A 27,425-nucleotide genomic window follows, 5' to 3' on the forward strand; every position below is an offset into this window, starting at 1 on the left:
TCCTTCTAGGACTGCAGGATATTTTGTATACACTATTCCATAACTAGAAGTGTATTTCAAATATCCAAGCACTCTCATTAGTGCTTTCCAATGATCCTCACTTGGATTACTTGTGAACCAACTAAGTTTGTTTACAGTATATGCAAGATCAGGACGGGTACAGTTAGTTAAGTACATTAAACTTCCTATCACCCTTGCATATTCCACTTGTGAAACAGGTTCTCCTCTATTTTTGGCTAAATATGTACCCAATTCCATAGGTGTTCTAGCCAGAGGACGATTTGTGGCATGAAATCGTTCAAGGACCTTTTCTACATAATGAGTTTGGGATAACATAATTTCAGCAGGAAGTCTAGAGACTTTAATCCCTAGAATTATATCACACAATCCCAAATCCTTCATATCAAAATGTTGTCTCAACATTTTCTTGGTTTTCACAATCAATTCATGGTTGCTTCCCATGATTAACATGTCATCTACATAAAGGCAAACAATTACATATGCATTTGTAGTACCTTTAATATAGACACATTTGTCACATTCATTTATTGTGAAACCATTTGACAACATAGCAGTGTCAAACTTTTGATGCAACTGTTTAGGTGCTTGTTTGAGTCCATACAGCGACTTGACAAGTTTACACACCTTTTCTTCTTTTCCTGGTACAATAAACCCTTCTGGTTGTTTTATATATATTTCTTCGTCCAACTCTCCATTCAAAAACGTTGTTTTAACATCCATTTGATGTATCTCTAGATCATGCAATGCTGCAATAGCTATGAGAACATGAATGGATGTTATTCTAGAAACAGAAGAGTAGGTATCGAAGAAATCATATCCCTTCTTTTGTCTAAAACCTTGAACCACTAGTCGAGCTTTATATTTATCTATAGATCCATCTTCTTTGTATTTCCTTTTAAGAATCCACTTGGATCCCAAAGATTTACATTCTGGAGGGAGATCAACCAACTCCCACGTATGATTGTGCATGATGGAATCTATTTCATTTTGTATGGCTTCCTTCCAAAAAGAAGCCTCAGGATTTGATAAAGTCTCTTGAAGAGTTCTTGATTCATTATCTAACATGTATGTTAAAAAATCAGGACCAAACGACTTTTCAACTCTTACACGCTTGCTGCGTCGTGGTTCCTCGTTGTTTTGTGGAGTTTCAGTTGTATTTTCACGAGTTCGCTTGTTCGAACTAATTTCTTTTCTTTCTTTACATGGAAAAATATTTTCAAAGAATACAGCATTCCTTGACTCCATAATTGTGCCTTCATGTACATCAGGAATCGTTGACTTATGTACTAAAAATCGATATGCACTACTATTGTATGCATAACCAATAAATATACAGTCAACCATTTTAGGCCCAATTTTTATTTGTTTTGGCTTAGGTACTTCTACTTTAGCCAAACACCCCCACACTTTGAGGTATTGATAAGAAGGTTTACGACCTTTCCACTGTTCATATGGTGTTTCGTCTTTTCCTTTGATTGGAATCCGGTTTAGAATGTGAGCTGCTGATAGAATCGCTTCACCCCACATATTTTGAGGTAAGCCCGAATTTATTAACAACGCATTCATCATTTCCTTTAATGTTCGATTTTTGCGTTCTGCAACGCCATTGGATTGAGGTGAGTAAGGGGCTGTCGTTTGATGAATGATGCCTGAAGTTGAGCAAAATTCTTCAAAAGGAGCCACATACTCTCCACCTCGATCACTTCGAATCATTTTAATTTTCGAACTTCGTTGATTTTCAATCTCAGTCTTATATTTCTTGAAAGCTTCAATTGCTTCATCTTTGCTTTTCAATAAATATACGTAACAAAATCTGGTGCAATCATCAATGAATGTTATAAAGTACTTATTTCCACCTCGTGTTTGTACCATTTTTAAATCACATACATCAGTATGTATTAATTCAAGTGGCGTAGTACTTCTCGTGACATTATGAAATGAAGTTTTAACCATTTTCGCTTCAACACAAATCTCACACATATGTTGTGGATTTCTTTTAAACATAGGTATTACATTTAAATTTGCAAGTCTTTGCAACGTGTTGAAGTTAACATGTCCTAATCATTCATGCCATATATCATAACTTTCAGTCAAGTAAGCAGAACCAATAACTTTATTCTTCGCCTCAAGGCGGGAAACATTCATTACATTCAACTTAAAGAGACCACTATCTTGGTACCTTTTCCCAAAAAATACACCAGATTTAGTTAACACAAATTTATCAGATTCAAATACCATTCTAAATCCAGCCTTGCTCAAGAGTGAACCAGAAACTAAGTTCTTCCTAATGTCTGGCACATGCAGCACATTCTTGAGCGTCACCTCTTTACCCGAGGTCATCTTCAACACCACATTTCCCACTCCCACAACTTCAGACGTTGCGGAGTTTCCCATGAACAACTTTCGATCCCCAACGGTGGCATAGGTGGAATACATGTATTTCTCGGCACACACGTGACTCGTAGAGCCGGTATCGATCCACCATCCTCTTGGATCATCCACCATGTTGGTCTCACATATAACATCACTAAGATCAATATCAAAAAGTGCTAAAGGTACATACCTTTCTTGAACCACGTTCACTTGCCTTGGTTTCTGATTTTTGTTATTTTTCTTTGGAAGTCGGCAGTCCCTTGCCATATGATTCGGTTTGCCACAGTTGTAGCAACTTCCTTGAAATTTCTTCGCTTTCCCTTTTTGCTTTTCATCATGGGGGCGCTTCCTCTTTTGACTCATACTAGACTCCGTGTAGTTACCCAGATTCCATTTTAAGATAATAATATGTTAAACATGATTAAGGGTTAGTAATTTCGGAGTATTATTGGACTTCGAAAGGGAAAATGGGCTTTTGACTTTGGGCCGGATCGGAAGCTCCGAACCCAGATCGAAAGTTCCGATCCTAGCCACTTCGGAAGCTCATCGGAAGCACAGAGATCGGAAGCTCCGATCCTGGAACGGACGTTCCGATCTCCAGCTGCCAGCAATGTTCGATGACTCAGCCACGAGTTTTGACAAGTGTTGAACGTAGAGCATATCGGAAGCTCCGATCGCCCGATCGGAAGTTCCGATCCTGGCGTGTCTTGCATGCACGCAATGAGCTGGATCGGAAGCTCCGATCCTGAAATCGGAAGTTCCGATCCTGGCCGGGAATTTTGCCTATAAATAGGGCTCGTTCGATTTCATTTTGAAATACGAATTCCCGAGTTTCATTCTACAGTTATATAGTGTGAGTTATACACTTGAGGGCCCTATCGGTTATAATAGAGGTTCTGAAATAACCAAGGTGTGGTTATAGTCATCCGGGACTAGCGACTCCAAAGAGCTAACTACGGACGAAGGTATGGTCCGAGAATCTATTTAAGTTTTGGGAGTACTTATTAGCTTAGTTAAGGCTTATAGAATTTATGTAGTGATACAGTGAACTTTTGAATATAGGCTTGGAACCTAGGATCCTATTATACTTGAACTAGCCTAAAAGTACGTACACATTGACTGAGATTGCCAGTTAGTAGGTGATACCATGCAGGGTCACTATATTTTTGGTATCAGAGCATGCTTAGATTTTGGGATTAGTACTTGGGATTTAGTTTAGTCTTGAGTAATTCTTACGCATTTGGGATTTTAATGTGCAATTCTTTTCAGGATATGGCTGACGAGAGTCACGGTAGTGTTGGCCAGGGAGGTGGTCATCATCATCGTCACCATCATCATCATGATGATCATCATCGTCATCATGAGGGTAGACGTCGCTACTCTATCAATAAGTTCATGCAAGTAGGACCGAAACCTTTGGTGGGAGGTGAGAATCCTGAACAGGCGAGGAGTTGGATGTCTAAACTCGAGAGTACTTTTCGTGCTTTCGATTGCACTGAGGATCAGAAATTGGAAGTTCTAGAATTTGTTCTAGAAGATCGAGCACGTTTTTGGTGGGATGCCAAAGCTGCTCAGGCACGTACTGAGAGAGGACAGGTGACTTGGAGGGATTTCTGTCGGGAGTTTCAGAAATTGTATTTTCCTCCGGCTGTTCGCTAAGCACGATCGATGGAGTTGCTTACTTTGAGGCAAGGATCAATGACTATTGATCAATATCAGCAACGATTTCTTGATCTGGTACCTTTCAGTCCTCATATCAATGAGAGTGATGCATCGAAGTATGATATCTTTCTACAATGTTTGAACCAAGATATCTACTCTCAGGTTGTCGTCTGTGATGACCCGGTATCTTTTGAGACTTTGGTGAACCGTTGTCGTCTTGTGGAGACTAGCAACAGGCGGGCACAGTTAATGATGCCAGGATAGCCTAGTGGATCTATTGAACCTCGAGCTCAATCTGTTGTGCAATCTGGACCTACGTCTTCTTCTACTCCTACTACTTCATCTGGATCTCGTGGTTCACGAGGTATGTTCCGTTTTGGGAAGAAGAAGAAGAAGGAGGAATTTTGTAGCCATTGTGGAGGGAAGCATCCTGCAGCTTCATGTCGGAGAGCTACTGGTGCTTGTTATATTTGCGGTCAGCAGGGACATCTGCGGAGAGATTGTCCTCAGCGCATGAGTTCTGCTAGTGGATCGGGATCACAGGTTGGATCTCAGGCTTCTATTGTTCCACGTTAGCAGCCAGCACCACAGAGTTCTTCTGGTTATCGTCCCCAGACTCAAGGGCAGGTGTTTGCTCTGTCTCAGGAGCAGGCTACAGAGGGAAGCGATCGCATATTGGCAGGTACCTTTCTGTTATGTGGTATTCCTGCACTTGTAATAATTGATACTGGAGCTTCGCATTCCTTTATTTTTAGTCGCTTTGTTAAGAGACATAGATTACCTTATGTATCATTAGATATGGATTTAGTTGTATTTACTCCGTTGGAGCAAGAGATAGTAACTAAGCGTCTAGTGATGGGTTGCCTTCTGGAGTTTGAGGGTAATGTGTTAATAGCTAATTTGATGATATTAGCGATGACAGATTTTGACTGTATCTTGGGAATAGATATGCTGACTTTGTATCACGCTACTGTGGATTGTTATCAGCGTTTGGTACAGTTTCATCCGGATGAGGGTGATAGCTGGTATTTTTATGGTGAGGGTGCGTGACCTCCGATGCCACTTGTTTCGGCTCTGAAGGCATGTCATGTCTTGGAGTCAGGTGGGGAGGGCTACCTCATCTATGCAGTTGATATATCCATGAGTAGTACGGGTATTGATCAGTTACCGGTTGTCAGCGAGTTTCCTGATGTATTCCCTGATGAGATTCCTGATTTTCCTTTGGTGCGAGAGATTGAATTTGGTATTGATTTAGTACCAGGAACTACGCCTATATCCCGAGCGCCTTATTGTCTGGAACCGTCAGAGATGAGGGAATTGAAACAGCAGTTACATGATATGCTTGATAAGAGATATATCCGTCCGAGTGTTTCTCCGTGGGGAGCATCTGTTTTGTTTGTCAAGAAGAAGGATGGATCGATGCGATTATGTATTGATTACAGGCAGTTGAATCATGTCACCATCAAGAATAAGTATCATTTGCCACGGATTGATGATCTGTTCGATAAACTACAGGGTACTTCTGTTTATTCTAAGATAGATCTGAGATCTGGATACCATCAGATGCGGGTACGAGACTCAGATATATCTACGACTGCTTTCAGGACCAGATACGGGCATTATGAATTTCTGATGATGCCATTCGGTTTAACGAATGCACCGGCAGTCTTTATGAATCTGATGAATCAGATATTTCAAGAGTATCTGGATAGATTTGTCATCGTCTTCATTGATGATATTCTTGTCTATTCTCATGATAAGGATGAGCATGCACATCATCTAAGGATTGTTTTACAGACGTTACGAGATAAGCAGCTGTATACGAAATTGAGCAAGTGTGAATTCTGGTTTGATCGGGTAGTGTTTCTCGGTAATGTGATTTCTAATGAAGGGATATCTGTTGATCCTAGTAAGATAGAGGCAGTGCTGAACTGGTTTCGTCCGACGAAGGTTGCTGAGATTCGTAGTTTCTTCGGTCTAGCTGGATATTACCATCGGTTCATCGAGAATTTTTCATAGTTGGCAAGGCCTTTGACACAGCTTACACGGAAAGATGTTGCCTTCATTTGGTCCTCGGATTGTGAGGAGTCATTTCATGAGCTGCGTAGACGTCTTACTACTGCACCTGTGCTAGCTCTACCTTCTGGATCAGGAGGTTATGTTGTCTATACTGATGCCTCTGGTCAGGGGTTAGGATATGTTCTGACACAGCATGGACATGTTATTGCCAATGCTTCTCGACAATTGAAGACGCATGAGAATAATTATCCAGTGCATGATCTCAAATTAGCCGCCATTGTATTTGCGCTCAAGATCTGGAGGCATTATCTTTATGGCGAGAAATTTGAGATATTCACGGATCACAAGAGTCTGAAATATTTATTCACTCAGGCGGAGTTGAATATGCGACAGAGACGCTGGATGGATCTTCTGAAGGATTATGATTATGAAATCAAATATCATCCAGGTTCTGTTAATCTTACTGCTGATGCCTTGAGTCGGCAGGTGAGACTTTCTGCACTTCAGACTAATGAAGTATCTCATATGATTCAAGAGTGTTGTTCATTGAGTTTTACGCTCAAGCACAAGAAAGGGAGAAATGGAATTCGATTGTATACTATTCTATCTGAGCCAGTATTATATTCTCGGATCAGAGATGCTCAGATATCTAATGTTAAGACTCAGCGTTTGGCACGTCTAGCCAATGGAGTTAATACATCTGGATTCCATTTTTAGGCAGATGGTTTATTGTGCTTATCTAATCGAGTGGTTGTACCTAATGATGCGGAGCTCAGGAATGATATTCTATCTCAAGCTCACAGGAGTCAATTATCAGTTCATCCTGGTAGCATGAAAATGTATAAGGACTTGCGAACTAGATTCTGGTGGAAAGGGATGAAGCGAAGTGTGTATCAATTTGTTTCAAGATGTTTGGTTTGTCAACAGGTAAAGGCTGAACATCGACGACCAGGTGGATTACTGCAGAATCTTGAGATTCCCGAATGGAAGTGGGAGCACGTAACTATGGATTTTGTCACCCACTTACCTATGACGTCATGTCAGTGTGATGCTATCTGGGTCTTTGTTGACCGTTTGAAGAAATCAGCACACTTTATTCCTTATAACCGGGAGTATTCTTATGATTGCATGACACGTTTATACATCCAGGAGATAGTGCGATTACATGGGATTCCAGTGAGCATAGTCAGTGATAGAGACCCGCGATTTACCTCATGTTTTTGGGGTAGTTTTCAGGAGGCGTTGGGTACCACTCTGAGTTTGAGCACTGCATATCATCCGAAGACTGACGGGCAGTCAGAACGGACGATTCGTACGCTGGAAGATATGCTACGTTCTTCTGTCATGGATTTTGGCTTATCTTGGCAGGATCAGTTACCTTTGATCGAATTTGCCTACAATAACAGTTATCATCGTAGTATTGATATGTCACCTTTCGAGGCATTGTACGGTCGACGGTGTTGTACTCCGTTATTCTGGGATGAAGTCGGGGAACGACAAGTCGAGGGTCCTGAATTGGTGCAGCAGATTGTGGACAAGTTAGATTTGATCAAGCATAGGATCAAAGTTGCTCAAGATAGACAAGCCAGATATGCTAATATTCGCCGTATGCCACTTCAGTTTGAGCCTGATGAATATGTGTTCCTTCGAGTATCACCTTTCAGGAAGGTGATGAGATTCGGCGTGAAAGGCAAGTTGTCTCCTCGTTTCATTGGGCCTTTCCAGATACTGGAAAAGATCAAAGATGTTGCATATCGTTTGGCTTTACCGCCAAATCTTTCCAGTATACATAATGTTTTTCATGTGTCGTTACTTCGATAGTACATAGCTGATGAATCTCATGTGATTCAGTCACTGATATTCAGCTAGAGCCAGATCTGTCTTTTGTTGAACGACCAATCCGTATCCTAGACAGGAAGGAGAAAGTTCTTCTGAACAAGACTATACCACTTGTGATGGTACAATGGCAGCGCCGAGGCGTGGAAGAAGCAACTTGAGAAACTGAAAGTCGTATGCAAGCGGAATATCCTGAGTTGTTTGCTTTGTACTTTTGATTTACCATGTAAGATGTAATTATAGTTGTTGTAATAAAACATGGTTTGATGTTTCATATTGTTATCTTGATTTTGTCTTTAGATGTTATTTCGCGGACGAAATATCTAAAGGTGGGGAGAATGTAGTAACCCAGATTCCATTTTAAAATAATAATATGTTAAACATGATTAAGGGTTAGTAATTTCGGAGTATTATTGGACTTCGGAAGGGAAAATGGGCTTTTGACTTTGGGCCGGATCGAAAGCTCCGAACCCAGATCGGAAGTTCCGATCCTAGCCACTTCGGAAGCTCATCGGAAGCACAGAGATCAGAAGCTCCGATCCTGGAACGGACGTTCCGATCTCCAGCTGCCAGCAATGTTCGATGACTCAGCCGCGAGTTTTGACAAGTGTTGAACGTAGAGCAGATCGGAAGCTCCGATCGCCCGATCGGAAGTTTCGATCCTGGCGTGTCTTGCATGCACGCAATGAGCTGGATCGGAAGCTCCGATCCTGAAATCGGAAGTTCCGATCCTGGCCGGGAATTTTGCCTATAAATAGGGCTCGTTCGATTTAATTTTGAAATACGAATTCCCGAGTTTCATTCTACAGTTATATAGTGTGAGATATACACTTGAGGGCCCTATCGGTTATAATAGAGGTTCTGGAATAACCAAGGTGTGGTTATAGTCATCCGGGACTAGCGACTCCAAAGGGCTAACTACGGACGAAGGTATGGTCCGGGAATCTATTTAAGTTTTGGGAGTACTTATTAGCTTAGTTAAGGCTTATAGAATTTATGTAGTGATACAGTGAACTTTTGAATATAGGCTTGGAACCTAGGATCCTATTATACTTGAACTAGCCTAGAGGTACGTATACATTGACTGAGATTGCCAGCGAGTATACATGTTTATATGTTGCATTTATTTGACATTATTATATGACATGATATATGATTTACCGCTTTCTATATTTATATGTCATGTGCATATACACGTTGAGCCTATATCTTGTTATACCTGAATATAGAGCCGCTCAGCTCTATATTCGATAGTCTGTCACTGAGAGTACCGCGACGGTGGGGGCATTTATGTCTGTCTACTCTGGTGTACTAGACAAGTGTGGTTGCACCCAAAGGTTGATCCGTGAGGTGGCGGCACTCATGTGGAGCCGGTTCTGAGCATGACTTTTCAGATGACCCTGTACCAGTCATCATGTTGCATGCATTATATACATATGTTTACTCATGTCTATGTACTGGGCATTAGCGCTCACGTCCTAGTTGTTATCTTGAACACCCTATTTCATGGGGCAGGTCGCAGGATGGACGGAGCTGGTAGTTCAAGGCAGGACTAGGGAGCAGGAGCCTTGAGGATTTTATACAGCAGGATTCGATATAGCTGTATAATGTTTACTGTTTAAGCTTTTGATTTGGTTGTATCACTACAGATTTAAGCCTGGATTATGTTACTAAGCTGATATGTAAATTATGGTTTTGTTTCCGCATGTTTTACTCTGTTAAGTTATTTTGCTGTATTAAGTTTAATGCATGCTATTAGTTGCCAGTTAGTAGGTGATACCATGCAGGGTCACTACACTCTGCCAGATTTGCTTTGGCCTCGGTTTCCATCATCTTTTTACTTGACTTGGCCTCAGTATTCCTGTTGTCCTCCTCAATGCGAAGTCGGACTATAAGATCTTCAAGTTTTAACTCCTTACGTTTGTGCTTCAGGTAGTTTTTGAAGTCTTTCCACATAGGAGGCAACTTCTCAATGATAGACGCGACTTGGAATGGTTCATTGATTTCCATCCCTTCGGCCAATAAGTCATGCAAGATGATTTGTATCTCTTGCACTTGACTCATTACAGTTTTTGAGTCTATCATTTTGAAGTCCAGAAATTTGCCAACCACGAACTTCTTTATACCGGCATCTTCAGTTTTGTATTTCTTTTCCAAGGAATCCCAGAGTTCCTTGGCCGTCTTGACTGATGAATAGACACTATAGAGAGTGTTATCAAGGCCATTCAGAATATAGTTTCTGCACAGAAAATCGTTGTGGTTCCATGCATCAACAACGGTCCTCCTTTGGGTGTCAGAATCGCCTTCAACGATGACGGGGGGATCCTCCTTCAGGAATCTAGACAGATTCAATGTTGTAAGATAGAAGAGCATTTTCTGCTGCCAACGTTTGAAGTCGGCACCAGAAAACTTTGGCGGCTTTTCTCCATGTGCAGGGGCGGAAGCGAGCGGAGTGAATGAAACGGTAGACATCTTCAGAATCCGAGAAATACAAAAGATCGTCTTGCGATTGTTATTAGGGTGTACTTCGAATTCTGAATAAGAGTGCGTCAACAGCAGCAATAGCAGCAACAAATACGAACAAAGTCGAGGCGAGAGAAACTCTCTATCCGCTAGACGAAATTGCCCGTTAACAGTGCTAAACGTTGGCGGCAATCGTCTCTAAGATACAATGACTTCTGAACGAGATATGGCAGCACAACGAATATCTCGAACTTCAACGAACGAAAATATGTTTTAACTTTTCTTTGAGAAAGTGAGGGAGAGATTTTTTAGAAATCAAAAATCTGAAATATATGTTATCTGATGTTGCTCTGTATTTTTTCTGTGTTATAACCACCATATATATAGTCTTATACACGAAACAACATGTTTTAAGGCGTAAGGATGCAACCCATGACAGAAAAAGGCCAGAAACAATCGTGGCTTTTCAGTCCGCAGAAGGTGCGCTCGGGCACGGCCAACTTTAAGCCAACCTACTGTCTCGCTAGGCAAAATAATTTTACCGCGCGGGCGCAAGTCGCTTTGAACTTACTGGCTCGGCATGTGAGGTGCTGCGCCCGCGCGGGTAATAAAATATTATTTTAAATAAATTTTATTCAAAAAAAATAATCGGATTAGAAGACCACACCACACCTCTCCGAGCCGGCCGGCCGCGCGCGCGTGTGTTTGTTGCATCGATTAGCGTCTTGCCCCTTTACAAAACATAGGTGCCCTAAGGGCCCAATCCCATAGTTCAATGTTGGACTATATAAGGTGAGCAACAAATTGAAGTTGTTCCAATGTGGGACAACCAATTCCCCATTTCCCTTCAATTTATTTCACCAAATTCAAATTATTTGTAACACTTTGGGACAAACTTTTCAAGCCTTTTTGGACAAGTTTTTCAAGCCCATTACTTCCACAATTCATTCAATAACAATTTCCAACAATTAAATGTCTAATAGGCTTGATTGAGATTTATTATGATTATACATTATTTGATAGACAGATTTAATATAACTAGGTATGGACACCTGAATGTTTGAGGTGTTTACCCACGTTTGTAGTTAAAAAGATTTCTAAGAACGATGTAAGAATGTTAAAGGTTGAAAGCGCGCTTATTAATTTTTTTCATGAGTAGTTAGATTAACTATTAATTAACATGTGGGAAGAATATCATAAGAAATGACTGTGGATAAAAGATATGTTTATTACATTTTTTACGAGAAAATTTCCCTTCAAATCACATTTTATAAATAATATATAATTATATTTCATATTTATGTGAATCACAAGATATTTTCCTGTTTCATAAATGATACATTGAAAAAATGAAAAATTTAAGAAAAAGGACTCTTGCATGACCATTAATTTGCACTCTCATTTTTTTTTTTAATTTTTAACATTAATTTGTTAGAAATATCTAAAGGGTTAGAGCATAATGTGGTATAAATTTCTAACTTGAGTTTTATTATTAGTATACAAAGTAATTTAGTGAGCTAATTAAATGTCTAATAGGCTTGATTGAGATTTATTATGATTATACATTATATTTAAGTTGAATACAATATACTGATAAAAGTTTTTAACATATAGGTTTATATATATATATATATATATATATACACACACACACACACACACAGAAATTTTCAGCTGCCCAACCAATTATTCGCAACTCGTTCCCGATTACTAAAACTCGGTACCGTGTTTTAGTTATGCGAAAAATAAAAAAACAACTAAAACCCAGTACCGGGTTTTAGTGGTCGGAGACGAGGTGGAGAAATATTGTTGGACTGCTGAAAAGTCCTATATATATTATAGATATATATGTTTTACAACTAAGCATTTTTCATATTACAACATAACTATTTTATTAATCATTTACTGAACATATTGGTTTAATTTTCACAGATATAATTTCTGTCTGTTTCTGTTTCAATACCAGCATATTCTGATAGGAGGATCAAGCTTTGATTCCATCAGCAATACTCTTCGGAAGATGACGTTCCATACTGGGTTGGAGTGAAATCTTTTTATCAGTTCTTCGACTTTTTTCTAAAATAGATAATTGTAATAACATTGTCCACAATTGATACAAGTGCGGTAAGAATTGTTTTCCATTATATTTGATTTATAAACTAAACATTGTGTTAATTAAAGTTGTACCTGATAAATGTATGTTTATATATTATGTAAGATGGGCTGAGTCATTGATAGTTTATGACAAATGTTGCAACTGATTTTATCCACTTCAGTATTAATAGATTAGTCATCAATCAATATGACAGGTGTTAGGTTGTTATTTAATTTAATATTTTAAAATAGAAATCATATTCATTACATTGTTTGTTTGTATTTGCATACATCGCAAAAAATATATTTGAGTTAAACAAAATAGCCAAACCTAAACATATTCAATCGAGAATATACAGAATATTTGAAAAATAAATAACATACCTAATAAACAAGTTCAACAGTAAAACTAAGATTTCAAGAAATTTGACTAACCTTATATTGTCCTCATCTGTCTGAAATTGATCAGGTATATGGATCCAAACTTCATATTTAGCAGGCTAATTTGACACAGCAAAACAGCAGATTTGTTAGGCCTTGGATCAAGTATATTCCCATGCAAGGCTGGAGTTAACATACAAAGCTTTAGTTGTTCAAGTAATGCAATATTTGTTTCCTTCTAAAGTTACCATGTCAAAATAAATGAAGTTTGCACAAAGCATACATACAGCAAGTGTCAGCAACAAAGAAACTCGGTGATTTACATGGGACTTTTGAAGGAAATGAAATTCATAATGTCAAATCTTGAGGACAAATGAACTTCATAAAATTCGATATTATGCCTTGGTAGTGTGAAAATGCTTCAGAATTTGGACGACCTTATGTAGCTTGGAGGCGGATTAGCTTGGATTTTATACCCTCGTCGAAGGTGAAGGCTGTGGATCCCCTCGTTGTAAAATAATACTTCCTCCGTCTCAATTATATTGTTCACGTTTTCTTTTTTATTTGTCTCAAATATATAGTCATATATCATATTTAGTAATAATTTTTTACACTTCTTTACTAATATACCCCTATTAACTACACCTTGAAAATTGTGCAATCATTTTTTAATACATTGAATAGGGATAAAATAAAAAGTTTATATAAAATTTGCTTTTCCAATACATTTTTCTTAATTTATGTGAAAATCCAAAGAGGACATTATATATGGGACGGAGGGAGTAATAACAATTAATAAATAAAAGTCAAAAAATAATGTAAAAGCTTAACCTGATAAATAATGACATCAATCCTATACTGTCACCATATCAGTTGTAAACATTTGCATTACATAAATTTTCCAACATTATGCATTAAAGCAGTCAGAGAAAACCACCAGTCTATAAATGATAGAGATTCATTAATTAACATGTGGGAAGAATATCATAAGAAATGACATTTATTACATTTTTTTTTCGAGAAAAATTCCCTTCAAATCACATTTTATAAATAATATATATATAATTATATTTCATATTTATGTGAATCACAATATTTTCCTGTTTCATAAAGAATACATTGAAAAAATGAAAAATTTAAGAAAGGGACTCTTGCATGACCATTAATTTGAACTCTCATTTTTTTTTTTAATTTTTAACATTAATTTGTTAGAAATATCTAAAGGGTGTGAGCATAATATGGTATAAATTTCTAACTTGAGTTTTATTAGAGTATACAAATTTTAGTGAGCTAATTAAATGTCTAATAGGCTTCATTATATATAACTAGTACTATTAAAAGTGGGCTGCATGCCCAATCTAGCACACTCAATAAGTTTGTTTCTGACTTGATAATTGATCAATTACTCACTTACTTTATCAACTTGAACACTTCATTGAAAATTTGGTCTTTGTTTTTCTTGCCACGTTAAAGACCATCATGTAAAATAATATTTTAGAATCATTGTTTTTTGGTCACGTATATTTGGAATTTGCCGATGCGATTCATTTATTTTGTCAAAATTCAATCATAATTTATTTTTTTTTCTCTGGCAATGTTAAATTTTTTTCTCGATGTAGATTGTCGTACATGGAGTCACATGATCAACACTCTTGATAAAAAGAAACAAAATTGCGAAAAATAAAAAAAATCAAAATTAAAAAGAAAATCTGACAATATCATGAATCAACAAAGTGACAAATAACACAAAACATGAAAATATAATTTTCAGTAAAATATAAGAATTGATAATTAAAATTTCAAAATGAAATGTCCGAGAAGTTATTTTTGCAAAATTGTCCACGAAATTTCCTTCGTTTTGGGAAAGCTGGTTTTTTAGAACAATCAATCTCTGACATCAGTGTCAGAGTACAAACCATTTTTACTTTACACTGTCAACTGAAGAAGATCGAATCTTTGTGATTTAGCCGGATTCTCGATGGGTAAAGGAGGAGGATGCATTCCCACTAAACACAAGGCATCGTTTGAGGTTTCCGATCAGAGTCAACCCCTTCCGTCCACCGATGGATCATCAATCCCCATGGACCACCAAAATCCCAAGAAAATCGAACCCACATTCCCTTTTCAAGATTCAACTTCCCCAAAATTAAGGATATTCATCGTGTTCTATTCAATGTACAGACATGTAGAGTGCTTGGCCACAACGATCAAGAAAGGGGTCGATGGGGTGGAGGGTGTGGAGGGTGTTCTGTACAGGGTTCCCGAGACCTTGAAGCCACAAGCTTTGGATCAAATGAAAGTGCCACCGAAAAATGAGGAGATTCCGGTGATTTCGGTGGAGGATTTGGTGGAGGCAGATGGGTTTTTGTTCGGGTTCCCGACGAGGTACGGGTGTATGGCGTGGCAGATGAAGGCGTTTTTCGACTCGACTGGGGTGTTGTTGAAGGAGCAGAAGCTTGCCGGAGTTCCCGCCGGGTTCTTTGTGAGCACGGGGACACAAGGAGGCGGGCAAGAAACCACTGTGTAAGATAGTTGTTTATACTTGTTACATCTTGCATTTGGCTCTGCTTTTATGCTTAAGTTTGTGCTACGATCGATATGATTTTATACCTCAAGTTCTGAATTCAAATAAAGATAAAAGTGATCTAAAATTGAATTTATAAGATTATAGAGTGGTTTACATGCTTCATTTAGTCTAAGTGGTGATGTATTGGTAGCTAGAAATTGAGTAGAATGTGGTATTCTTGCCACTTGATCGAGGTTGTTCAGAACTCCTATTGACTTATTTGACACTCTTACGTAGTCTTGCTTGGTTTTTCTAGCAAAAATTTGGGTAAAGCCTTTGGGAGGATAATTGTCCAATATTTGTAGTATGAAGCATAATGTACTGCACAAAATCACGAAGTCAGTAGGTTGCTTAAAAGTGAGAAACATCAAAGACCAAGTAGTTGCGCAAACTACGTACCAGAACGCGAGCCAAGAAAGTGATGTAGTCGAATCTAATCCAGCCGAACATTAGTAAAATTCAAGGCTTGAATATTAGTGGTAGTGAGACCTTCTTATTGTCATTCCTTTGATTCTTGAAAGTTTTTTCGTTATTTTCTTTAATTAAGTTAACATGAATCCTTGTTTGGTAGAGTTCATGTTCCTGATTTGACGGCTCCTCTCTTTCTAATCACCGTTAATATATATGTTGCAGATTGACTGCAGTTACACAATTAGCCCATCATGGAATGGTCTATGTTCCAATAGGATACACATTTGGAGCCGACATATTTGAAATGGACGTAATTAGAGGAGGTTCGCCCTACGGTGCCGGAGTTTTCTCAGGGGACGGGTCGAGGGAACCAAGTGAAACCGAACTCGCTCTCGCGGAGTACCAAGGCAAGTACATGGCCATAATAGTCAAGAAATTTGCGCACCCAAAAGTGAAATAGTTGCTAGCTGGGCAAACCCCCCAAGGATTTGTAGAAATCATCATTCTTGTATAATTATCTTCATTTGTATTTGTTTGTATTCATTAGTGTTATTTTTGTGGTATTGAGTTGTATTTGTTTGCTATAGGAGAGTGTATGGAAAGGCTCTGCTCTCGTGTTGCATTGAATACTGTACAGTTTTTAAACATATTTTACATTCCCAAAACTGGTATCAACAATATCATCTCATCTTTCTGCAATTCTTCTGAAAAAAAAAAAAAAAAAAAAAAACTCATCTACATGTCTTTCTTCCAAAACCATATTTTTATCAATTCTATCTTTCTCATCATCAGTACAAATACTTAACTTCACCACTTACCAAAATGACAACTCAAAAAAAAAAAAAAAAGATGCTATATTTTAATAAATTAGATACATTAAAATATTTTTTTTTTCAAAATATATCTCTCTGATTGTCACACAGATTTCAATTTTCAACTCAAATATTGAAAATGATCACCAAATAAAATCTTATGTGATTTGACATGGACAGTAACAAATATTTTATCACAATAATATCAAACGTAACTACTACTCTCCCAGGCCATTGCTTAAAAAGTGTCTTTGTTTTTCATGGACAATTTTTTACTTTCGCCATTTGTTCACCTTCCGAGTGTTCGAATGCTTTCTCGAATCCAAATCTCCAAATACCACTTTTACTCCCTTAGAAAACCTTCTCAAAATTCAAATCATTCAATCCAAATACAACTTGTAAGGGTGTTGTCAAATTTCCCCATCTAAATCAATTCATTCATTGAGACGCCCCCAAGAAATTTCACAACTCAGCGTTCAGCAATCACCTCACCTCATCATCATTATCATGCCAGAATTTTCAGAGTTTACAGGAGAACTGCAAAAAATATAGCTAATTTTTGACACATTTTTTCTGGTCATCCTGAGAGCAAATTAAGGAATGATATCAGAAATCGAAAAGCTTCATCAGCCTAATCTTGCTTCTCTCCGGAGCACCTAAAAAGGAAGAAAAGTGAAGGATTTGAGAAATATTTTAGAAGCTAAGGTGCAACCGGCAATGAGTTATGTTTGTTTCTTATGCACAAATATGAAAGTGAACTGGATGCTAGTATCGGCCATATGCTAGTATATCCATGAATTTTTCTCTGTTCTTTAGCATATAAGTTGACGCACAAAACTTTTGGTAAGACAAACTCCTTGCTGTAGTAATAATTGTTCATTTTCACATCATTCACATCAAAAGGTTGAAATACTTTTAATTTTTTGTATCAATATTCAACTAATGAACTTAAGTACAACTTTAAGATTGTTTTAGCTGGAGTAGTGGACGAAAATATTCTAACCAGTAAAGTCTGTGTAAACACCAAGCTAGAACGACCAATGCGTAACCACTACATATATTGTTATCATAGGTGATCAACAATGATATACTGTATGAAAACAAGATTGTGTGGTCAGAAATACCTCTTCGGCGAATTTAATCAAAATGGTTGTTCTAGGTCGTTGCTGCCCATCAACAGGTACAAAATGAGCCGTGACTACAGCTGGGAAACCTGCATTGTCGAGTACTCCCTTCAAGATTGAAAAAAAAAGGCTATCAGATCTTCTGCCCTAAAAAATCCAAATTTAATTAATCAATGCAGTAAGTACCCTGACTATCCCTGCGACAAAGGCTCCACAGTTGAATGCTCCCATATCTTTGGGTATTGAAATAAATCTACAGTGTAAATATCATGTCAGCAGGAATTAGTAAAAGATTATAAAATTAAGATGATAAGAAAATGAATCCATACACGAACAAATATGACCTGTTAACAAGAAGTTCCTTCTCACTAATCATGTACTCATCTTCATGTTCTGTGCCTTTTTCCAGAGAATCGGCCACCTGATATTCAGGTAAAGTAAAAAACCGATATTCACGACATGAGTTTGTTGATAATTAATCTGTATGATTTGCCACCGCATGATTATTATGTTCAACAATAAGTTCTTTCTAAATTTCTAATCATCTAACAAAATTGATTTGTTAAATTTTACAGTGTCTCATCTGCAAGATGCGCATGACTTTAGTAGTGCTCTAGGAAGAGTAATATGTGTGCCACAGAGACAGACTTAATTAGAAAAGAATAAATTGTCACTAACCTTTCCAAACAAGACCTTCCACACCGTGCTGTGTATGAAGGACAAGATACCCAATAGCCGTGTTTCCCTTCTGTTAGCCTACAGAGACATGAAAATATCACAAAATTGTAACCAATATTATTAAATTCATATCGAATATCCACGTCAAAGATTTGATGTGGTGTGAATCGTTTAATGTTAAACATTGCTTGCATATAGCAGATGCCAACAAAAAGGTTCCAAAATCATTTCACATATAAACCTTTCATAGGAAAATGAATGCTCTTTCAAACTCATGAAAAAATTGGACAACTTGCACTGCACTTTTATGATATATCACAAATAAATCAAACAAAAAATGCCATAACAACAAGTCCTGTATTGTACATAAACTGAATGCATCGACAAATTCAAAATCTCCAAGAAAACAGCTTATTAGGCCATCTCCAACCACAAAATCTATTTTGGTGCAAGTTCTGCACTAAAATAGTGTAATTTCTGCACCAAATACAACATCCATCCCCAACCCATTTACTTCAAATCTTACATAAAAAAGAAATTCTCAGAATATTCTTTTTTATTTTACATACATTATTTCTTAATATTTATTTAATATCTATTTATAAATTTAATAATATAATTATGATTAATTTTTATATGATATAAATAATATTATATTATTAATGCATGTAATTATAATAATATTTAAATTATTAATGTAATTATTATGTATTAATAAAATTATATTATGCAAATTAATAAACACATATTATTAAATTAAAATTGAAAAGTGATTAAACATTAAAAATAAAATAAATAATTAGATACCTAATTATAATTAAATTGTGTATTTGAATATTTAATTATTCAAATTAAATAAATAAATATACATTATCTACCCAAATTAAAATATTTATCAATTAATCATTATTTTATAACAACTAAAAACAAAATAAAAGAATTAAAACAAATTAAAAAAGGAAAAGTTTTGCGCCAAATTGTTTCAAGGGGTGCGCTATTTTGGTGCATTGGAAAAGAAAACCTTGCACCAAAATAGTGTTTAGTGCTAGGTTGGAGATGATCTAATTACAATTTAAAACAAAAAACACACCTCCATCTGCCTGTGTGCCTTCTCATTCAGTTTTTTTTTATTCACAAAATCCTACAGCTGCAATTGTCTAAAATAGAAGAAGGCTTTACATATGATAGTCAATATGCAGACATGGACCAAAAATATCTAGCATTATACAGCTTATGTGCATACAAAAAGGCAACCCATCGTTCCAGAACGGAATTGTAACAAATCAGAGGTTGAGATAAAGTTCACCACCACCTTCTCCCTGTGACAGAAAAGTTCCAAAACCCTGGTTCCAACAGCATATCCAGCATCCTCTAACCTGAAACACAGGAAACACATCAATAATTCCATCAACCATAAACATATAACATAAAAAACATTCAAGGAAATATCTCAAATCAAACTTTCGACATACAAAAGGATCACTGCCTTAAGCCATTAACCATCATAAAGATAATGCCAACCCCAAGGCTATATTCTAAGTCCTCATTCATGAACCCCTAAAAGGTGGGCAGATAAATGGTTAATAGAGCACTCACAGCAAGCGCCAAGACTCAAGGCCTAAATGTAAAGCACACACCTCTGCTGCACCTTTAAGGAATCAGAAACGAACCTTAAATGTGGGGAATGCAATGCAAAATGTTAGCCTCACATGTGGGGAATGCAATGCAATGTGAATGTGATGGAGTTGTTATCCGTATTTGGTTGTATGATGGTAAATATTTTTACATAATTGATTGAGAGTCTAAAATATGTATCTTATGCTATTTAATCATGCTTTAGTAACTTCTAGTTTGGTAAGTCATTAGTCTTTCCTTGAGACATACAATAACTCTTAAATAGCCTAAAGATTATTTCTTGATTTGCAAATTGTAAACACTCTAATTCGATAATAAATATATCAATATTCCAGTAAATATGTCTCCTAAATTTTAAACTAAACAAAGATAGCGTAATCCAAAATCTATACAACAGATTGACCAGAAGTCACCTTCGTTCCAATTCTGCTATGTTGTCCACTTGAGTCTGATTGTACTGAACAAGCTCCGAAAACAAGAATGCAAATGCACTCAAACTAACCTGCAAAAAATCCTCTAGTTATTATTAGTATCAACATTGATGCAATCAGATAACGAGACCCATTGTCAGCAAAATCACCACATGAATCTCATTCATTGTCAGGAAATCATTGTCAGGAAAGTCGCCGCTTAAATCTAACTCAAATTGAAGTGGTTTCATCAAATTAGCTGTAAAACCCTCTCACTATAGTTCCACATGCAACAAAAAGAATGAATTCTAGAAATATTGGGTCAAAACCTTCAATTACATTTCTCAAAAAAAAAAAAAAAATTGGATCTTTAGATCTTAACAAAGAGACTGTAAGAAAAGACCCTTTATCACAATATCAACAACTGATCGAATATGATGGCCATCGAGATGTAAACAAAATGAAGATCTGAATGACTTTAAAAAAGAAAAAAGAAAAACCTCTTGTTTGCCTTTGCTGAGTGGTCGATCGAGTACGTTCGAATATTGCTTCATTTTCCCAGTTCCTATCATCTCCCAGGCTATTTATGCAAATTATGATACACAGTACCGGGAATTTTGGCAATCCCGATTCCGGGCTTCAGCTTGTGGTCGGAATCGAGCTACTTCAGTTCCTGAAATGTACGGATTAATAAATAAAAGCATTCTTGATAATCAAATGAGACCAATGACCAGCAACAATCTGGAATCCAAATTTGCACACGAGATTATTTTGTATTGCAGATGAAATCACGAACAGAACAAATTTGTACAACTTTTTGAATCCAAATTTCAAACTCCGGAAGTACCGAGCCACCAAATGGAGCAATTGGCAAAAAAAAAAAAAAAAAATCAAAATAAAACAAGGGATTTACCTCTCACGTGTATCGGTTTGTCGTCCACTGGTGTAGGATTTCTACGATTAAAAAGCGTAGGTATAGAGATTACATTGATGAAGATGAAAGGTGAAGTTTAAAGGCAAAGCCCAGTATCAAATTTTAAACATAAGCCCAATAAAATAAAAACTACAATTGAATGGAAGACCCTTTCCCTTTCTTTTTTTTAATACAAAAAATATCCCATATAGTTATATAAAAAAACAAAATCCCATATCGATGGTTTAAACTTTTAACTTTAAACGATTTTTCTAAATTCAAAACCAAAATCGAAAATTAATTTTCCAAAATTTTGTAGCAAATAAGAGGAAAATGTTTGTAAAAATGGAAAGAGATATTGTGTTATCACAAACCTTATTTACGTGAGAAAATTATCTCCATGGATGCTTTTCTTTCCATTAAATATAATGATAAATTATTTACTTCAAAAACAAACATAATGTTAAATTATTGACAGTAAATGAGGGATTTCATGACAATACAGAGCAAATGACAAGATTGGATTGTTGAAACAGACACTTGAAAAATAAAATGTGTATTTATTTTAATTTAATAATAAGATTGGACTTAAAAATAATTTAAGTAAAGTGTAGAATTAATTTTATAATTTGATCGTGTATCGATTAAACTATTTTTAATAGTTTATGTATCAATTTGACATTTTATCAATAGTTCGTGTACTAAAATAATTTTTACTCAAAAAAAATTTAAACCTTCTAAGTACTTGTCGAGAACTAGAACAACTACTAACTGCAGAATAAGCTAATGTTGTTAATTAGTATATGAAGTTTAAAACACATTAAAATTAAATTTTATGAAATAATACAAATCATGTTAGAGTATCCTTCATATGTGCAACCAAGACCCAATTTCCATCATGGATAGATGCATGAATTCAATGATCAAATTTGAAGAGCATTGAATACATAGGTAGTATAGCGACCCAACTTGGATCCACTATTAATCAGATATTAAAGTTTAATTAAACATGCAATTCAACATAATCAGAGATATGCTGCGAAAAAACCCAAATAAATACTGGACCGACATAATACAACAGGTTAAACAAATCCCATAGATACAACTCAATCGAAGGAAACTTAAAATAAAACCTAACAGCTAATCTTGCTGCCACATCCTGGTCATCACTTCATATCCCTGGAAGAACTACCTGCAACTGCCCCGTCGAATGAGGTGTTCAAAAAACACAGAAACACTGGACGTGAGCATAAGGCTCAGCACGCTAGTACGGGTAAACATACAAATATGATGCATGCACAAATATTATCTGGGATATACAATCAAAATTTGCTCAGGCTGGCGCCTAGGACATGAGCTGTAACCTCGGGGAATCAAACCACTTGGTTCAACCACTCACTCCTACTAGACGTGGATCTAGGATGTACATGGATCACTAGAATCGGCACAATTCGTCGGCCAACAGGACTCTCAGTGTCACAACATCCTAACAAGGGCTAAGCGATCTTACACTAGCTCATCTCAAAGAGACACATGCTGTAATACCCCAAATTTATCTTAATTGACTTTATTTGAGATAATTAGAGATTACAGATTTCAAGAGCCGACTTGAATGTGATCAGGGTCTATTTTGCAATTTTTGGATTTCCAGGGACTAAAACGCAAAAATTTGATTTGTTATATTATCTACACTTGGAAATTTTTTGACTTAGTCTTGTTTCTTCCTCTTCATCCCCTCCAACTCGTTTCTCTCCATGAGAGCTCAGGAACGTTTCTTAAAGCTTTCGGATTTGAGTTTTCGGTCGATCCGTCCGTTAGAAATTATTTTTTGAAGACAGATTAGCGATCACGGTTGCGAGAGCTTTGTTCTATCGTAAGTTTTTCTTCGATCGGAAACTTTTTATTTTTGGGATGTTGTTAGAATTGATTGAGTTTCGGTTATGTTGTTCTTGACCGAGTTCTTATCGTTTATTCTCAGTCGGTTTTGAGATAGAACGTCATTCGGAATTGTTATGATTTTTGAAGTGATTTTCAAAAATATGGATTTTGAGATTTGATGGGTTTGAGTTCTATTTTTTGATTTGGTATTGATTTGATTTGAGTTGATATCGATATTATACTGTTGTTTGCGTTTCCGGTTTGATCAGAATATAGCCGTTATGCCGCCGGTTTGAGATTTTTGGATTTTGGGAGTTTGTTTGAGTTTTTGGGAATTGTTTGATTGGATTGATTGATATTCTTAATTATCTCCTTTCAGACTTGTTTGAGCATCGTTGGACTCGGAGTTCTTGGATTTTGAATCATCGAAGAGTCGATCGAGGTTTGGTATCGAGATTACCCCTTTTTCGTTGAATTGATATTCGTTTGGATTGTGATAAGAATTTTTGTCCTTGTAGCAATCCAGTTGGAGCAACATTTGAATCGAGAAAGGTATAAGACGACTTAGACTGGAATGGAACGAGTGACTCGAATCCGACTTGATTCGAGTGTTCCGAAGAAATCACATACTTGCATGTTAATTGATTTACTTGAATTTATTGAATGAGTTATGTTTTACATTGCATTCATATTGAGCCAAATGATTTATTTCATTTTGAGTTAGACGTTCAGAGAATTATAGCAGGGGGCATTGGCAGGCGAATTACTGCAATGACCGACTTAACCCTCTATAGTTGCTTCAGAGTCTAGAGGATTGGAGTAGAAAGGGGAGTTTGGTGTGATTGTTTGTGGTATTTTATCCTCGGGATCCCAATAGAGGAAGAGAATAACCGGATAACCTTTTGATTATCCAGACTTGATAATCCCGGATTTTTAAAGACATGCATTTCATTTTAGATTTCTCTTTGAATTGAATTGTTGATAATTGTATATCATTAGTTGATGTATTGAATGATATTACATGTTTGTTGCTTATATTGGGAAAGTTATTCTCACCGAATTATCCGACTGTTGTCTTGTCTTTGTATGTGTGCTTGGCAACAGGTGGGGCAGGGCCGAGTCAGAGATCGCATGGCTAGGTGGTCGAGTTGATAGAGTGAGGCCTTGTTGCTGTAGAAGTCGAATATGTAATCGAACTTAGATTGTATTCGAACTTGTTATGTTTTGTATTGAATAAGCTAGACTGATGCATGTTCTACTATTTTATGATTGTATGAACTCTAGAACTACCTTGTATTATTTAGATTGAGTTTGATGTTGAACTAAGAACTTATATTATCGAAGCATGTTTGGAACTTTTATCGATCTAGACTTTTTGTTGATCTTAGGTCTTATGAAAGCATGTTTTGATATTGTGTGTATTTTCTACACCTCATTTTGTGTATGTATTTGAATGCATGTCGAAAGCGAGCACGAAAGATTTTGTTGGCCTTGAATTTTTCTGCCCAGGCTAACCGCGCGCGAGCGAGATGGTATCTCGCGCGAGCGCGGGGAGCATTTCCAGGGGTTCTGGAATGGTGGCCCGCGCGCGAGCGAGATTCCATCTCGCGCGGGAGCGAGCCTTCAACTTTGGCTCAGGAATTGTAGCCTGCGCGCGCGCGAGATGTTCATCTCGCGCGAGCACGTGGCCTTTTTTTTTAAAAAAAAGAAAATTTTATTTCTTGCTTGGACCTTGGATTATTGTATGCTTTATTATTTTTTTAATCCGAGATTAGTTGTTTAAAACCGAGGTTTAACTTTAAGTGATATATCAGAGCGATAAGATTCTTGGACTGAATTAGAGTGAGCGGGATAGATTGAGTCCGCTTGAATTGGCTCCTCGCATGTGATTTATTTATTGATTATTTAAATTTCATGCGAGCATGCTTTATTATTTGAGAATTAATTGAGTTACATGATTATGTGATTTAATTTATAAAGCATGTACTACTTGAGATATAATTGTTTGTTTATCGACTGATATCCGAATTCTGAGAGGTTGAAGGGCACCGAATTATAGCGATTGAGATATCTTGTGTCCTAACCTTTGATTATCAGATGGGTCCTCGTCGAGTAATTAAAAGAAACTCACCGCCAGTTACTCCTCCGAACGAGCAAGCTAGTACCTTAACTGATCATATGGATGCCACATCGACACCTATGAAAACCTTGCTGAAGAGGTTTCAGTCGTTTAATCCGCCTTTGTTGCTAGGTACAGAGAATCCTGTTGACTGTGAGATTTGGTTGGATGACATTGATCAGCTGTTCGATTCCCTTGATTATTCAGATGATCGCCGGACCATGTTAGTCACTCATCAGCTTCGGGGTGTTGCTAAGAATTGGTGGATCACGACAAAGAGAGCCATGGAGAATCGAGGTACGGCTATTAACTGTAATATTTTCAAATTTAAGTTTTATAAGCGGGTTTTCCCAGTTTCGTACCTAAAGGATAAGGGAGCCGAGTTTTCCAATCTGAGGCAGGGGAACTTGAATATCGAGGAGTATGTATTCAAGTTTGATAGTTTGCTGAGATTTGCACCGCACATTACCGACAACAAAGAAGCAAAAGCCGATCAGTTCATTAATGGTTTGAACCCTAATATCTTCACGTTGGTAAATACTGCTAGGCCTGATAATTTTGCGGATTCCATGAATCATGCAAAGGGAGCTGAAGCAGGCTTGTGGAGACAGAGAGGAGCTCCAGTTGTGCCTCAGTAGCCTAGTCATTTTCAGAACTAACCATCTCTTTACCAAAATCAATATTTTCAATTTCAGAATCAACCACCGAGTTCTGAGGGTGGTAGTAGTGGAGGTAATAGGAAGGATTACTATCATCCGAAGGGGAAGAAGTTTAAGAAGCACGGAAGCAGTTCTTTGAGCTCTAGTGGCTCGAGGCAGTTCGGATTGGGACAGAGTTTGAGTCAGTCAGGCATGTCTTGTGCCAATTGCGAAGGTCGTCACTCCAGTGATCAGTGTAGAGGTATTTTTGGAAGCTGCTACATCTGTAACCAAGCGGGGCACTTTGCTAGATCGTGTCCTCAGAGGAGCTCTGAGGAAGCACAAAGTGAAAGTTCTTCGAGACAGACAGCTCAGCCTCAGAGGCAAGCATCTACAGTCCACTCTTTCCAACCTCAGTAGTAGCATAGACAGGAAGGTAACCAACATGCAAACCAACCTCCCAGACAGCAGGCTCGGGTCTTTGATCTGACCGAGGATCAGACTCAGTTTTCACCCGATAATGACATAACATGTAAACGTTCAATTTGGTTTTTCTTCTCTTTTTGGACTGATAGATACTTGTGAGTCTCTTGCCTTCTTATTGAAGAATCAATTTAATGTTTATCGTGCCTCTAAATTTTGTCGGGTCGTTCGAATTGACGAATACTCCTGTAGTGTTGTTAATTTTTCTATTAACCAGATCTTTCAGAAGTATTAGTTGAAGCTAGAAATTCTTATCGATGATTTGCTTGTCTTTTTGGTACTAATCATTCAAAGCTTTTGAGAATCGTAATTCAGATTTTAGTGCCGAGCAGTTGTATTCTATTCTTCGATGCCTGAATTCTATTTGGATCGAGTTGTCTTCCTCGATTTTATGATCTGGTGATAGAATTTCTGTCGATCAGCGCTCCAGTATACTGATTTTTGGTGCTGATGATCTTTCAGTACTTGGCATTTCTTCTTATCGAGATTTTGAATATACTCACTCTTATTCAGAGGAATCACGCTCTATTCTAGACATCGAGGCAGCTGAAAACGCTCGAGACTCAAGGTCTGGCTCTGGACTTGAACTTGCAGCGATCTTATTGATTGAGAGATTTGGCATCGTTTCCTTACGAAAATATTTCCGTGATCTTTTCTAATTTTAGAGGTCGAAGGATTTGTTCTTATGTTAACTACTATCTGATTTTGATTGTCCGATTGACGAAATCTGCTACCGTATTCCGTACAGAAGGACTTTTAGTCAGGATCATAGGATGGATATTTTTGTCAGAGGTCATCATATGTCATGTTTTGCCGAAGTCTGTCAGTTTAGATAGAGATCCTCGATGCATTCGTTCTTTCGGCATAGACTTCGAAGAGACATTGTTGTTTGATTACAACGTATTTTAT

At 37.1% G+C, this 27,425-nt stretch overlaps 2 protein-coding genes across 3 annotated transcripts; one reads left to right on the top strand and one right to left on the bottom strand.

Annotated features, from left to right (window-relative positions):
- Positions 1 to 14,701: 14,701 nt before the first annotated feature.
- On the top strand, positions 14,702 to 16,486 carry LOC140865713 (probable NAD(P)H dehydrogenase (quinone) FQR1-like 1). Its single transcript, XM_073270439.1, has 2 exons — positions 14,702 to 15,372; positions 16,049 to 16,486. The coding sequence occupies exons 1-2, from the start codon at positions 14,828 to 14,830 to the stop codon at positions 16,284 to 16,286; spliced, it is 783 nt and encodes a 260-aa protein (XP_073126540.1). The 5' UTR covers positions 14,702 to 14,827; the 3' UTR covers positions 16,287 to 16,486.
- Positions 16,487 to 16,772: 286 nt separating this feature from the next.
- Positions 16,773 to 21,523, bottom strand: LOC140865743 (uncharacterized). Of its 2 annotated transcripts, none has more exons than XM_073270486.1 (9): positions 21,399 to 21,523; positions 20,986 to 21,158; positions 20,489 to 20,577; positions 19,753 to 19,816; positions 18,441 to 18,518; positions 18,107 to 18,183; positions 17,949 to 18,015; positions 17,763 to 17,870; positions 16,773 to 17,294 (listed from the first exon to the last, which is right to left on the bottom strand). In XM_073270486.1, the coding sequence occupies exons 2-9, from the start codon at positions 21,055 to 21,057 to the stop codon at positions 17,265 to 17,267; spliced, it is 585 nt and encodes a 194-aa protein (XP_073126587.1). In that variant the 5' UTR covers positions 21,058 to 21,158; positions 21,399 to 21,523; the 3' UTR covers positions 16,773 to 17,264. The 2 variants fall into 2 exon arrangements, with proteins under 2 accessions (XP_073126587.1, XP_073126588.1); XM_073270487.1 differs by lacking the exon at positions 21,399 to 21,523 and adding an exon at positions 21,282 to 21,363.
- Between the last annotated feature and the right edge of the window lie 5,902 nt (positions 21,524 to 27,425).

Source organism: Henckelia pumila, chromosome 4 (genome assembly GCF_033568475.1).
Source record: "Henckelia pumila isolate YLH828 chromosome 4, ASM3356847v2, whole genome shotgun sequence".
NCBI classification, from domain to species: Eukaryota; Viridiplantae; Streptophyta; class Magnoliopsida; order Lamiales; family Gesneriaceae; genus Henckelia; species Henckelia pumila.